Source organism: Amphibalanus amphitrite, unplaced genomic scaffold (assembly GCF_019059575.1).
Source record: "Amphibalanus amphitrite isolate SeventyFive unplaced genomic scaffold, NRLGWU_Aamphi_draft 001091F_arrow, whole genome shotgun sequence".
NCBI lineage: Eukaryota > Metazoa > Arthropoda > Thecostraca > Balanomorpha > Balanidae > Amphibalanus > Amphibalanus amphitrite.
In genome coordinates, this window is record NW_024882585.1 from 148384 (window position 1) to 163389 (window position 15006).

The window sequence follows — 15006 nt, forward strand, 5'->3', positions numbered from 1 at the left end:
CAAGACTCACAAGTCGTAGACCGCTTGGTCCGAACATTCTATCGGCAATGTTAACAAAGCGAGCCAGCGACCTCACAAAAATATGAGGTTATGAAAGGTCACAGGGGCATGGGAAACATACCAAATGCAAAATGCTACCCGAATTAACACATTCTTACTGCAATATGGTCAACGACACATAACTAGCAGTAGCAGCAACGTAGCAGCGTAACATCAAAAATACAAGTATCCATTTCTACCTATCAAAACACTTCAAACGAAGCTCAACAAGCAATAAGTACACGGGAATGGTACCACTCACCTACTTTTTACTCAGGCTCGGGGTATCGGCTAGGAACGACGGTATCTGTCGGAGTCTGGCGTACCGGGGTTGATAAAGAACCCCAGCCAGGAACGAGGCTAGAGTAGTGGCAGGAGCAGGATGGTCGGCACCACGTCCTCCCAGGATATGCCGGTTCCAGGTCAGGAGCAGGAGCGACTCCAGCAGCGAGGTCCCAGCAGTGGCAGCAGGAGCGCTGTATCTGCGGCAGAGGATGAGAAGGGCTCCGTGGAGGCGGGGAGGCCTAAGGTTAAAAAACACCAAGACCGCGGGATAAGGGCGAGGGACACAGTCAGAGTAAGGAGAAAACTAGGACCGAGGTCATCAGAAGGCTTTTGATGTTGGAGAACATATAAGAACGAAACGTTCCGTTGGATGGAGGAACAGTCAGTAACACTGAGGAGCCCCACAGCCAGGCTTCTCTACAGAGGACATCTACGAGTTAGAACAAAGCTAATAGTTCGCTGAGGAGCAGGCTCAAGGCTGATGGAGCGGCACTTTTTCAGGACCCAGGGAAGAGCACAAGAGTGTTCTGGGCGGGCAGAGCGACCGGAGGGCGGTGCCGAGAGCGGCGACCGCTCGAGTCTGAAGTGAAAGGAGGGGTGAACAAACTGGCGTCGCCCGGAGCCGACGTGTAGCGGCCGGGCTAAAACAGGCCGGTACCGGGCGCCGGGTGACCTCAGGTCAGGTCGGGTCAGGTCGGGTCAGGTCAGCGGTACTCACCACCTGTTCGGTGAAGGTGCGGGTGGCCGGCGACTCAGCGGCCCCGTTCCGCTGACACGGGTACAGCGGGCTGCAGCGCGCGCACGGGCCGTGGTACGAGCCGCTGCACTCTGTCGGAGAGACCAGGTCACAGTTGTCACTGGCGTCGCCGGCGCTGCTACTGGCATTGTCACTGGCACCGCGAGCCGTGCCGCACAGCATGTAGTTATCCTTGTTGACGCGCGCAGCCAGCATCGCCGGGCTCAGGCGATCCTTCTTCGATGGCTTCTCACACCCGCTAGCACATTTCATATTTTCACTCGTGACATCGGCGCCCTTTGGCATCTTCTAGCAGCGCGTCGGGTACGGGGCGCGCTGCCGGCGCGGCCACCACATCGCACACTGCCCGACCGGCTCGAACCACTGTTGCCGAGTGGGCCCCCGAGCCGGTCGGCCGGCCAGCTCAGGGCCGCCGCGGCGGACACCGCTCGCGCATCCGCCGGCAGCGCCGCCCTGGCGGCCGAGCGCCGAACTAGCTTTGTAGGCAGCCGTCCCGTCGGCCGGCCGGCCGCCCGACAACAAAGGCTGACACGGATGGGAATGCCGCAGGCCTCGATAGGGTCGCTAAGACCGACAGTCCGCGCGACATCAAAAATAGAGCACGCCTCACGAAGCTTTTGAGTTGGTGGAAACGTAACAATAGAGCTGAGCTGGAGGAAAGTCGCGGGTTAGGCCAGCTGGTGGTGTGTTATTTAGCTCCAAAACACCTGAAACACGTACGGACCACTGCAAGCTGCCTAGACAACATGACAACAAATGACTGAACATGAAATTCTTACAGCAAAGTTTGCAAACTTCGCAAGATGTAAGGAGCTCTGAAAAGCACGGCCCCGTCAATAAGAATTTCAAGCATCAAGTGCTAACTTATTCGCTTTTCTTTCTTTTTGAGTCACAAAGTAACATCGTACCTACTAGTAAATCATTGAAGAGACCCCACGGGATGAAAATTCACACCCCGTATCTTCGATTCACCAGCGCTTATCATTTCAACAATGAAAGACACTGACGGCGAGCTCTCAATACTTGACCGACAAGCCGGCCGCTAGCACCGAATGTCGAGTGCTCTTAGGCTATGAAGCCACCCTCTGTAAGTCTACCCACCCCCTCCCTAGGAAGGGCTTTCACCCAGCCAGCCCCTGGAATGCGATATGTGGTAGAAAAGGTAGACACACCAGTGTATGACTACACATAGTCTGGCCTATGCCTAGCTCTATTGACAGGCATAGGAGCGTAGGTGGTGAATATCATTTGACCGAAAACACCAACCACCGCCTGGCGCACGGCCCGATCCGATATACCTGGTGTGTTGGTCGGTTCACGAGAGCTCCGCGCCGATCCATATCCCACAATGGAGCCGTGCATCCGAGCTGCCAGAGCCAGCCGGTCGGCAGAAATGAGCTCCCACACTGGAAAGCCGCCATCGGCACCGTCGCGCCGGCGGCGGTTTCGGCGAAACAAGTTTTGTCGCTGAAGGATCACGACTTTAATTTGCGGCTCCATCACTGTCGGCAGCGATGTTGTCTCCACCCAGCAACGTCGCAAGCGCCGATGAACTTTCCCTTTTGGTCCGACAAGTTCCTTCAATATGGCCAAAGTCCTTAAACGATTCTGGTGGGCGAAATGTCACGCTTCCAGAGAAATGGGATAGACTGTTCAAAAACACATCGTCATAAAACGAACCGGGAACTCTGTGAATCAAAGCCAGAAAGTCAATTTAACTTTTTCTTAAACTATGTACTTTGACATGCGATAAACATTGCTATGTAGTTGTATAAACATATTTATTTTTATGGTGGCGGATTCGTAGGCAAGTCACACCGCAAGCTTCAATCGCTGTAGACCGTGAACCGTCGTCTCTCGGTCCTTTCAAAATAAGCTTCTGAACACACTTCAGGATCAATCCAGATGCAAAGGCCAAGGTTTAAAAATATCGCGGATGTTGTGCTCCTCAGAGCATGCATGTATGGAAATTCGGCTCTCGCGCGACACACCCCGCATGCGATGAGACAGGCCCAGAAATACACCGTCCCGGCCGGTGCCGTCTCGGCTGGGCGCGATATGCATCCCGGTGTCCATGTAGGGCCATCAGGCTGTGTATGCAGCCGGCGGCGCGGCCAGCCGCTGTATAAGCCGCCCCGATCTGCAGCGCCGCCGGCCCCGCGCCGGCTGGTGCACTGGTGCTGGTGCTGGTGACTGGTGACTGCGGCGGGTCAGTGGTGACCCTGACACGGCCATCGGCACAGAAACAGCCGGGGGGGGGGAGGGTGGTAGGGGGTGCCTGGTGAGTCCTCCCATGGTGCTTACCAGCTGGAGACTGAAGCTCCCACAGCTCGGCCGGCGGTGGAACTACTGCACCAAATAACAGACAGCCCGTCACCTCTGAGGAGAGTTCGTGTACAGCAGAACATACAGAGACCAGCAAACCCAAGTCATGTGTCCTGAGAGATGATACCCCCTCCCGTCAGTCTCCCACAATCCCCACACTTACCACCACACCACCACCATTGCTGCCTCCGATAGCACCATCTCCGTCACCACTGCAACTGTCCCCGCACCCGTCACCACTGCCACTGCCATCACCACTGCTGCCATCACCATCACCACCGCTCCCGCTGAGCTCACACAGCCCCCAATCACCGCCTGACGTCAGCCCCGCTGAAAAATCAGCTAATCTTGCAACAAGTTATGATAAGCGGAAACGAGCTGACCACCAAAAACGCCGTACTTAATGACCGTGCTGTTTTCGTCGGGCGGGTTCAAACACTCCGCAAAATGATGTGGTTTTGGGCGTTCATGATTGTCGACTGCAGCTTTGGGTTGCCGAATCCACCCACCGGCCTAGCGAGCCGTGACTAAAGAATCACATAGCGGCTGAGAGGACCCTAGCAGGACCGCGCCTGGCTCCTCAGGATATCTCAGCGCACACCAGCACAGCTGCGAGGCACAGACCAGGATAGCCACGGCAGGCTGTATGCCGGCGCTGGCCCTCCGCGATGGATGCGCCCGGCGCCCACTATGGGGGCCGGTCCGACCCGGTCCGACCAGGTCCGACCGACAGCCGACGCCCTCTGATGAATACGGGACGATTATCGCATTCCTCAGACGAGCCAGTCCTCCGTCCGTCCTCAGATTTATAACAGGGGACACGGCTAAGACAAGTCCTTCTGTACGGCATTAACCCGCGAGTTGCTGGGGGGGGGGGGGGGGCGTTAAACGCCCCCACTTTTTTCGCCGGGCCATAGCATAAAAACGGCGCGCCGCAGGCGCGCCAAATTTTGGGTACCTGTAGGGAATTGATTGAAGTTTATTGTGACAACGTTTCAAAAAAATCGGTCGGGAAATTTTTGAGATATCGAGGTTTTAGTGACGTCATGATTTCTGAGTTTTCGACCAAAAACGGCATATTTTCAAAAAATCATATAAAATCACAGAATAGACATAAAGACATGCCGTAAACGCCAATAGACTGCCAATACCATGAACAATAGAATGGCTATCTTCGATTATTAATTATCGTTTCGCATTTCCCAAAATCTTGAACTGAATCTTGGCAATTTCTCGTGACTACTTCACGACCATGATACATGAATTTCTTAAATTGAACTTTTTGAGCCAAACACGTACACATATGATAAAATGAATGTCACCATCGTGTTCTACGCCCCAAATTACCCATAAAACATGTGTCACAGGCTGCGAATATCAGTTTTGATTTTTGGGGATATGTGCCTACCCGGTTGACCTGACCTTGACCCTGACCTATGCTTGACTGACCCCTACATGGAGCTGACACACTTGTAGGCCTTATATGATGGATTGTGCACCGTTTTGACAGAGTTTATGACGAGAGGCGCCCATTGCGAAGTCCTGAAGTCAATGCTACTGAAAGCCCGATTTCAGGTGTTTGACCTGACCTTGACCCGACCTGTGACCTCAAAATTCAACTTTAAAGTACTCAGTTGAAGCGTCTCGTCGCGTTCTTTCGTTTGCCGCCTCGTGCGTTTCGCTGCGCCTATTGGTTCTCGAGTTATCGGCTGGGGGCGTTTAACGCCCCCCCCCCCCAGCAAACGGTGGGTGGCGAAATACCCCAGCAACTGCCGGGTTAATTACCCGTAGGAAAACAATACATGTCTTTTTAGCGCCTATAGCGTTAGTTGTACAGGTAAAGGAATGATATTCGCTATGGCGAAGTGATGACAGAAATCTGATCGGCCGAACCTTAACTACCCGACGCCCGTTATTTGTGGTGCAGTCTGTCTGACTTTAGACGCCCACCAAAGGAAAAAAAACACCACTGAAGTCCAGCCGACACAACGGGCCCGAGATTTAACCAGCAGAGCGTTCGCGAATCAGCCCTTCTAAATATAGCGCCAGATCGATGGACGGATCTAACACAGTCTTCATTGAAACAATACGGCTTGACATTCTATTCGACTATATCAGAAAGCATCATGCGTATCCTGGTGGAATTCAAAGAATGAATGAAAAAACAATGAAATAGCGACATGTTGATGAAATAAATATACCTCAGGTATTACAGGCAAATAACAAAGTTAACAAATGTGGGCTGATTCAGCAAAAAGGCGGAAAACAAAATAAGTGTGACAGCATAATAACCAGCCAGCCCCCTGAATCAGCAGCCATCCATCTCAATTCTCTCATCATTACAAACACGGCTAGTGAATGCTCCCATGACAAACACGACAAACAGCACACAGCAGCTATTATCCAGCGAGTGAATCACACTCGCATGGGGAGGCCAGGTCCCCTCCAGTCCCCCCCCCCACGCCACCGTGAGTCTCCCTTTCGTGACATGGTATGGGGTCGTGATATCACGGCAGGCCCACGGTGGAGTGGGGCGGAGTCGTGACATCATGACCTGGTGCTGATGACTGTTATCAGCTCCAGAACCAGCACCAGCCTCAGCACCAGCACCACAGCGTCGTCGTCGTCGTCGTCGTCGTCGTCGTCGTCGTCGGCGTCGGCGGCGGGCCGCCAAACAAAGGAGGAAACGATGCCGCCCCGGAGTCGCCGCCAACGACCACCGATCGAGACCGAACAAAGACGTCAGCCCCGTCGGACCAGAGAAGACCGCTTCAACCCACCAGCAAGTCCCGCATTCTCCTAAACATTCCCACCGTAATGCAAGCAAAATGACACGAACAGTCATCATCGCGGCACGGGCGGTCGTTCTCGTGCGGCCGCGACGCGAGCTGGCAGCGCGTCAGCTGTTCGGAGCGGCGGTCTTGGCACCGGTCCAGCGCCATCGATCCGCCTCCGCCGGCCGGCCGGCCTCGGGCCGCCCGCATGGCAACAGCGTCCTCCCTCCCTCCGTCCGGCCGGACAGAGAGAGGAGCGGAGAGGGCGAGAGAGAGGCGGAGAGGAGAGCCGAGGCAGGCAGCCCGGGGCCGACTGCAGGGCGGTGGGACAAATGGAAAGGCCGACGGGTTTGGCTTCCTGCTTCGCGATTCATCATGGCTTTGCTTGGTCTCAAATGGAGGCACCAGCAGGGGCAGCAGCCACCGCAAGGCCAAAGCAGATCGTATATCTTAGAATAATTACTCGAGGAATAGACGTCCTGAAGCCACTTAGTTCAAAGGCTCCAGTGCGAAGGTTATTGTGAGAAATAATACATAAGTTTTATTGTTGCACTGCTAAGTTCTGAAATCGCCGCAGCCTAACACCAGCGATGCCCGCTACCCAGAGATTTCATGTCCTGCGGTACAGCCTACATTCAGGCGCCCACTGCTGTTGCCATCTAGTGACAGCAATATGAACAACGCCAAACGCCTCGGGCGCTTTGAAACATCCAAAGCGCTACGCCTGCATCTGGGAGTGTAGGCGGAATTCCAACACGTTTTTACGCAGATGTCATAGGATGCGAACAGCACCACAAAATACCTACAGATGCTCTAACGCTTTCAAACATTTCTCCACCTCATTCAATATCTAATCCTTGGCTATTCATTACATAATCGAGACGCATCACGCAAATTACCTGAAGGTTTAAAATGAGGCAACAGAGCGTCATATGCATAGACATAAAAACCACTTCTTGAGCACAACACGCAAGTGACATCGAATGCGAACTAGCCACAGCTGGTTCAGTTCCTTTACTTCACCGTACCCCAAAAAATTCCGAGCTGCTGGAACACAAAGGCTTCACGTAATCTGTCATGTGTGAAAGTTTGGATGAATGCATTTTACGGTTAAAAGTCGGAGCAGCAGCGTGCAGTGCATTCTCAGCTGTAAGGCTGCATCGAAGTAACGAACTACTGCAACAACGATAAACATTCTGCAACTTGCAAACTCAGATTTTACAACCACCAACATCACTCTATATGCCTCAAATCAATCCGTTTGACAAGAAAGTATAGAAGAACGCAAAAACCAGCACAGGGACAACAGGTGATATTAGCACCCGAGTTTGGTATTTAAGCCGCATAAGTCCACCCTGAGCCGGAATTTTTCAATAACCTATCGTAAGCCTTTAATCACAGTGCAGGTAATATTATACTTAATCGCTTGTTCAACTCTCAAAAACACATCATTACAAGGCCCTAACAAGACCCCGCAAGTCAGGCAGGAAAAACCGTCAAGAATTATATTCCTGGCGCTGAGCCAAGGTGCCGTTTCTGTAGACGGGGGGGGGGGGGGGGTAGGGGACGCACAGGGCTCTGTCGCGTTTCGGGGATCTGTCGGCGACGCCAGCACGGTCTTCTGACGTGTCTTCTGACCTCTCCGCCACTAATGATGAGAGATCACAGAGCTGCCCGCCCCGGAGACCGGCAGAGGATGGGAGCAGGGAGAGAGGAGAGCATGTACCGACCGGGAGCGAGATGAAAAATCATAGAGATGTTCGCCCCGGAGACGCGAGGGTAAAGAGGTGGGGAAAAGAAAGGAATACATCGCTAGGGATAGGAGGTGTTGGCTGGCGGGCCGACAGTTTTGACGTCACCTTTGTTGCGTCGATGGTGCTGGCAACGATGAAGGATTGCTTCAAAGAATTTTGAAAGAATTTGAAAATCCAAAGAATTTTCAATTCAAAGAATTTCAATTCAAAGAAAACAAATTCAAAGAATTTTGATCTCTAATATGGACAGATATTCGGACCAAAGGTAGTAGCCGGAGGTGAAAATTCAAATTCACATAGCCAATTTGTGTGGCCTGTGCCACGCTATCCGCATTCCTATCATCAAACTGTTACCTCCAAGAGCGCTGACAGGCCAGGTCTCTGGGAGAGCCAGCAGTTACTCCACTGGCCTGCCGACTACTCGTCGGACTTCAGCGTCACGAGTCACGAACAGTGCGTGCGGAGCCGGTCCTCTGTGATCACCGGCCTCGTGACGGTACTGTCAGCGCCGCTCCCAGTGGGGTACCATTTGGGCCACGCCCAGCCCGACAACACATAAAAACATAATGGGGAACGCCCGGCCCAGCTCACCACGCCACATCGGAACAGCCATAACAGCCATATTCCACACCGAGCAGCAATAAAATCCACCTCAACAAATGGTCCTAACAAATCACTGGCAACGTATGAAACAGTGCATATTAAGCTGACTTATCCAAATCACCGGCCAATTTGTTCCACGTTAGTCTAATGAATCGCCTTTGGGGCGCCCGGTGCCACCTCCAGCGGTTCCCATAACTCAGTACCAGTCGCCTGGAGCCGGTCGTAACGACCGAACCCCTCCACGGCCGCCCCGCCACAGCCGCCCGGTTCCAGGTGCCGCATTGCCAGATTGCATTGCCAAGCGGCGTTGCCAGGTCGTTTGGGCCGTTTTGGTTTCGCTCTAATTCCGTTTTCTGTCCGCTGGTGCTGGGAGCACGGCTCAACGCCTCGTGAAGCAGCTACGCGCCGTATCGGAGAGGCAGCAGCTGATGCTGGAGCTGAGAGAGCTGTAGACGGAGAATTGTGGCCTGTGGTAGCCCCTGAGCGAGCCAGGTCGCCGCTTGGTGGAACATTACGGCAGCAACGTCTGGGCCGGAGTTGGAGTCGTCAGCATAGGATCCAGAATCAGAGCCGGGGCAGGAGTCAGACGAGTAGCCAGGAAGCTCGAGCCGGGCCCAGAGCTCGATAAAGAGGGACTAGATTCATGATTCATGAAGATAGAGACAGGAGAAGCTAGAGACTGAGGTAGCACCAGAGACGGAGCTGCGTCCGAGGTTTGAGCCACCATACGAAGCAACAGTTGCAGGTGCAGTCAGAGCCGATGTTGGAACTACAACCAGGACAAGGTTTCAGAAGAGCGGGCCACACGCCGGCGTACTCCGCCACCCCTGTTACCATGCCGACCTGACGTCCACACCGGAGCCGTTACCGTCATCACCGAGCTGACCGCCGCACTGCACGGCACCGCTTTCCCAAAGCCCGCGCCGCCCGGCCACGTACGCCGGGCCGCAGGCAGCGGGCTCACCCAGGTGTGCAGAGCCCAGTCGAGCCGTGGCAACAAGCTCAGAGTGGGGGGCTGGGAATATCTGCGTACTTTGTGCGTTCTGTGGGCCAAGATCAGTATAAAAAGCTCTAACTTTAAGTACGGGAGAGCACGGGAGCCCCGTAGATATATGAATGAAAATAAGTGGGAACCAAATAACGTAAATATATTAAGTTAAGGCAGCAAGTACTGTACGAACATAGTCTAATATAGAATCACTAGACCAGCTTGAAGTAAATATTTTGCCTCAGGTGGATATATTGTTGAATAATTGTGTAGTGTTTGTTGTATGCAATTGTAGGTATATATATATATATATATATATATATATATATATATATATATATATACATATAGCAAAACAACCAGGTGCACTCAATAAAAACATCCTTATTACTTGAAGGGACGATTCCTCCCTTCCAAGAAAAGAACGCCAAATCTCAGATAAGCCAAATGGTGACGGCAGACAAAATCACTTTGGCCGAAAGGTCAAGGCAAAAAAAAAGTCAGCCAACTCCGGACAACTAAAGGCGATGGATGCATTGGGCTTCAGGATCTATGCCTTTGGGCCTTAGATCCCAGCTACATATAGCTGATAAGTTACTGGTTCAAAATGAATAAATAAATCGTTGCATGGACGCCTGACATTCTACACAACATTCTGATTAAAGCAGCTATGATCGCGTCCAAACATCAGTCAGTTAGTCGATGTGACATTATCCCAAAGAAAACTATTCAGGGGCCAGTCGTAAGGAATCTGCTATCTACTCTAAAATATCAAGTCTCCGCCACCGTCGAGCTATCATCGCTTTATATAGCAAAAGAAGCAGCATCGGCCATCTCTGAGAATCGCTCTGAGAAGCGCTGGCAGCAACTGCAGCATTAGCAGCAACAGCACGATCAGAAGACACAATATGATAAGCGACAGCATAACGGTAGCAACCAGTGCCAGAGCGAAAACCATCGGGAACCATCGACAACGATCGGTAACCAGCGGCACCACCGTCACCAGCGGCACCACCGTCACCAGCCGAGCATCTGCGTTCAGTCCGGTACAGGCCGGTTTCCGCTGCAGCGCCCGGCGACCGCAGCGGACGACGGCACCGGCCGGTCGCCGCAGAGACGCTGCCGCGGTACGCCACAGAGACGCTGCCGCGGTACACCGCCGTAACGTGACTGGCGACCGGCGGCCGCGGCTCGTCGAGCGGCTTCACTTTCACAGCGCGGTCATCGGCCGCTGCAGGGGGGGGGGGGGGGGGGGAGGGTGACCGCGGACCGACCCGGTCACGACGTGTGACCCCGGCGCCCAGCGGAAGGCCGGCGTTCCGACCGTTGCTAACGGCCGGAGGGCATCATAGCGGAGCCTGCGGCTCTTCTCCAACAGCCACGGAGCGCCAGCAGTAGATGACAGTTTCAGTTACTGTAAGTCTCGTAATACGAATATCAAAAACACATCACATTAGCCACCCATGTCCCTCTTGCTCTCCATTCACATCCCAGATGAACCGTTCGGTGGGCGCACGTGCCAGATACCCGGCCCGCGCCCCTTGGATGCAGGGCCTGGGCGCAAACAGGTTGCGCAATGCTTCCCACGCGCCGGGGTCAGGGCTCTCCCCGCTCACAGCCGCCAGCCGCACGCTCTCTCGCCGTCCCTCTCCCTTTCTCGTCCACCAATGAGGAGCTTTTTGCCGCCCCGCCTAGCACAGACATTCCGCACACTGACCACGGGGCTACAATACATCTGCAAAACAAAATACAACTGGCGGTTTGGGGGTAAATATGTCCTGATTGAATCTCTTAAACACCTTGATGTATACAAAATGCATGTAAGATATTTGACCTTTCACTTCGCAATTCGCATCCGCTAATATGAGGGACATCTTCTCATACACTCCGTTCAGATGGATAATTTGAACAGCATGCACCATCGACCTCCCATCACCATCGCCGCGGCACCCCACCGAGGTGTATTTTTAGCCGCGGTTGCAGTGTAGACTGTAGAGAGCCGAGCCTGTTTGTCTGGCGAAGCGCACTGGGGCGCTGTCACTACTAACACGAATGATTGGCAACATTTTAGGCACGGCAGGGCGGCTGTCAAGGCGCTCTCATCAACATAGAGCCTCGCATCCAGACGGGAAACAGGAGCGCGAAATGTGCGAGGAGGAGCGTGCTACGCTGCATCAGGAAACCGGCCTCGAAAGCCACATGCTGCAATGCTTAAAATCTGCCAATCGTCAAAGAACAAGCCAACCGCACAAGTCTAACTCCGGTCATTGTTACGCTAATATGAATCGTAAATACAACGCTAAAGACGTCCTAAAGCGTTGAAACAATGCAATACATTCAAACACAAGTCCTTCCCTCAGAGTTTCGCTCCTCAGTGTATTGTGAGGAGCTCACAACTGCGTAGTGGGAGGTCGATGTCTGTTTTTCATTCTGCACATGTGCTGAGTAAGTCTACCGTCTGCCAGCTGAGCTGTCAGCACCATCGCGCGCCGACCGATCGACCCAGGAGCCCGCACAGATTCTAAAAATATCACACCGAGAGCGCTTGCGAGACGATGGCTTTTACGTAAGGAACAAACATCAAGATACAAAAACTTCATTTCAGAGCAAAATTGGATTGATGTGGAATTTCCAACCCACAATTAATCATTATCGAAAACACATTTTCCAATAATGACCAGCTAATGTCCCATGAACTGCAGCCCTCGAGCAAATAACTCATCGATCGGCACATTCAACTCGCATGCTATATCGAAGCAGAACGACACATGGTCGTCTACCAATTTCCAGTTGCTAAGTGTATTCAGGGTCTTCCGTCAATCATCTGCACCTGGTCCTGTGAGTCAGAACCCAGGCACACGTCAGCCACACGTCAGCACCAGAACTGAGGTCGGTAGACAGTCACCGACTGTGCTAACGGTCGTGACAGTTCCCGTGACAGGCCGTCACCGGCTGCAACAACTGAACAGGCGTGACAGATGCCAAAGTGGGGTTTCAGAGGGAAGGAAATCCTGAGGCGGGAGCCAGTTGGCTACCCTTTCCCAGGCTCACGAGCAGAGGAGGGTTACATCGTGTGATGGGGACAATAAACAGCCGACAGCGAGACCGTGCCTCACGGCTAGGATGCAATTGGTGGCAAACCAATAACGCGCACAGTCATTCCGCACGATTCTAGTGTTCTTGCCTCATGTCGCATGGTTTGAAAATGGGCGAAGCAAATGTCTGAGCCTCGGCGCTGTTTTCAGCACGTCGTTTTGGCCTAATCCGTGGTGCAGCCACTCAGTCTAAGGGGGGCATTCCACGATAGATCGACCAAAAAAACTTAAAATTTACACCCGCATATTTTATTTTTTGCTTAAAATTGGTCTAATCACTAATGGGTTGTGATGGGCGGGGAACCCAGCTGTGGCAAGGATTTTTTTCTTCGAACAACGGTTTCCGAGATATAGCCTCGGGCAGTTCCTGGAGGTCACGCTGCAACCCTATGTTTGGCGGCTTATAACTCAGAAACTATTGGTTTTCTATGGTAAAAACTTGATATGGTTCAACTCGCAATCAACCAACAAACGTTTTGGCTATCTCGGATTTTCGATTTTTGAAAATTTTGATCACGTGACATCTTGACCTTTTTTTCGAAGAGTGACCTTGATATTTCCCCAACTGAAAGTCGCAATTTTGTCTGGTGACGATTAAAGCCTTATCAATTGTCATTCATATGCGATAATAAAAAAGTGGCTTTCGGCCTGCGTTGACCTCAGGTCAGGTCATTTTTATGACCTTCCCATTATTACGAGCGGGAGCGACAGCGAGATCTCGAGAACAAAGCAAGATAGCGACAAGCGGTAAACGGCACAGGGTACACATGGATAAGGTATACAATTTTTAATCAGGTCATTTTCAGGTCAGGTCAAAGATGACGTCACAGGGGTAAAAAGAAAGTCTAAATGGCGGCACTACATATATATGAAGTTTTTCTCGAATAACTTTCGAAGTATCCCAGCTAGGAACAAACTAATAGCACCATCGTGATCCTCTCGTCGCTCCGCATCGAAACATGTGTATGTTGACCTCGAAAGGTCAAGGTAAAAAGTTGACCTTAGGTCACGTGACCTTAAGGTCATCATATATATCATTCGATGGGCCTTGACGAGCTGAACACAATGAGCCTATCCGCGCGGCTGTATCTCAAACCTGTAAGGAGTTATTAGCAAAAAACATTCGGTGACCTTTAATGACGTCACATGACCCAAGAGCAACGTCACAGTTGACCAAGAGCAAAAAAGGTCTCAAGGTAGTCAAAGTTAGTCGCATATGGAGTCACTCATGGGATATTAGGCAATTCCGACGCGTTTTAGTGTAAAAATAAGGGAGCTGATTTTTCCCCAATTGACTTATAATGGGGTGGTCAAGAAATTGACCTGACCTCAGGTCATCGGTATCGAAATTCAAAACGGACTGGCGCTAGGCGAAAGCAAACGGATTGGTGCCTATTCTACGTCTCTTTCTTTATTAGATCAAAAGGTACAGCCAAAAACGGAAAATTATTGTGTGTTCAACGCGTGACCTCGGATGCCCTTTCAGCGGGTCACTGATACAAAGCTGCACCAGTGCCATCAATAATAGCCTAACTCAACATGATTCAAAAGTATTTGAACCGGTCAGATGCGTTTCGGTGGTAGCCGATATTTCTGCCATTGACTTATAAAGGACAGGTCAAAAAATGACCTGATCTCAGGTCAATGCAGGCCGAAAGCCACTTTTTATTGTCGCATATGAATGACAATGATAAGGCTTTAATCGTCATCAGACAAAATTGCGACTTTCAGTTGGGAAAATATCAAGGTCACTCTTCGAAAAAAAAGATCAAGATGTCACGTGATCAAAATTTTCAAAAATCGAAAATCCGAGATAGCCAAAACGTTCGCTGGTTGATTGCAAGTTGAACCATATAAAGTTTTTACCATTGAAAACCAATAGTTTCTGAGTTATAAGCCGCCAAACATAGGGTTGCAGCGTGACCTCCAGGAATTGCCTGAGGCTATATCTCGGAAACCGGTGTTCGAAAAAAAAATCCTTGGCACAGCTGGCTTCCCCGCCCATAACAACCCATTAGACCAATTTTAAGCAAAAAATAAAATATGAGGGTGTACGGCTTTGGTCGATCTATCGTGGAATGCCCCAAGGGCGAGTGGGCGGTCAGAGACCGTGTTTTAGTGGTCTGGTGGAGATTCCAACCCACGCACACCGGCCCATGTGGGCGGACCACTTCTAAATCTGCCCTGAGCTGTCCAAACTGGCCCTCGAATGTACCAAACGATACGCAACTGTTCCGATGGTGAAGAGATGGGACCTACTAACCGGCAACGATCAAATCGAACCAAACATGGCCCCAAGACAGCGAGTTGGTGTTATTGGTGACCTGCGGGATGCTAAAAATGGTTTGCAGTTGGTTCGTTTGCTAACGATGGTCTCTCACGCTAT

The 15006-nt window shown here is 51.8% G+C and overlaps 1 protein-coding gene across 2 annotated transcripts in view; it reads right to left on the minus strand.

Annotated features, from left to right (window-relative positions):
- The window catches only part of LOC122370020 (phosphatidylinositol 3-kinase regulatory subunit gamma-like), a 67221-nt gene that overhangs the window by 18440 nt on the left and 33775 nt on the right, over positions 1-15006 (minus strand). Inside the window, exon 2 of one of the 2 annotated variants that reach the window (XM_043345247.1) lies at positions 1043-1152. Coding sequence is in view for 1 of the 2 variants with exons in the window: in XM_043345246.1 (XP_043201181.1) it covers positions 1043-1366 (324 nt within the window). In the remaining variant the exon portion in view is untranslated. Of the gene's footprint in view, positions 1-1042; positions 1462-15006 lie in introns of those variants that run through there. The other variant, XM_043345246.1, reaches the window with a different exon arrangement.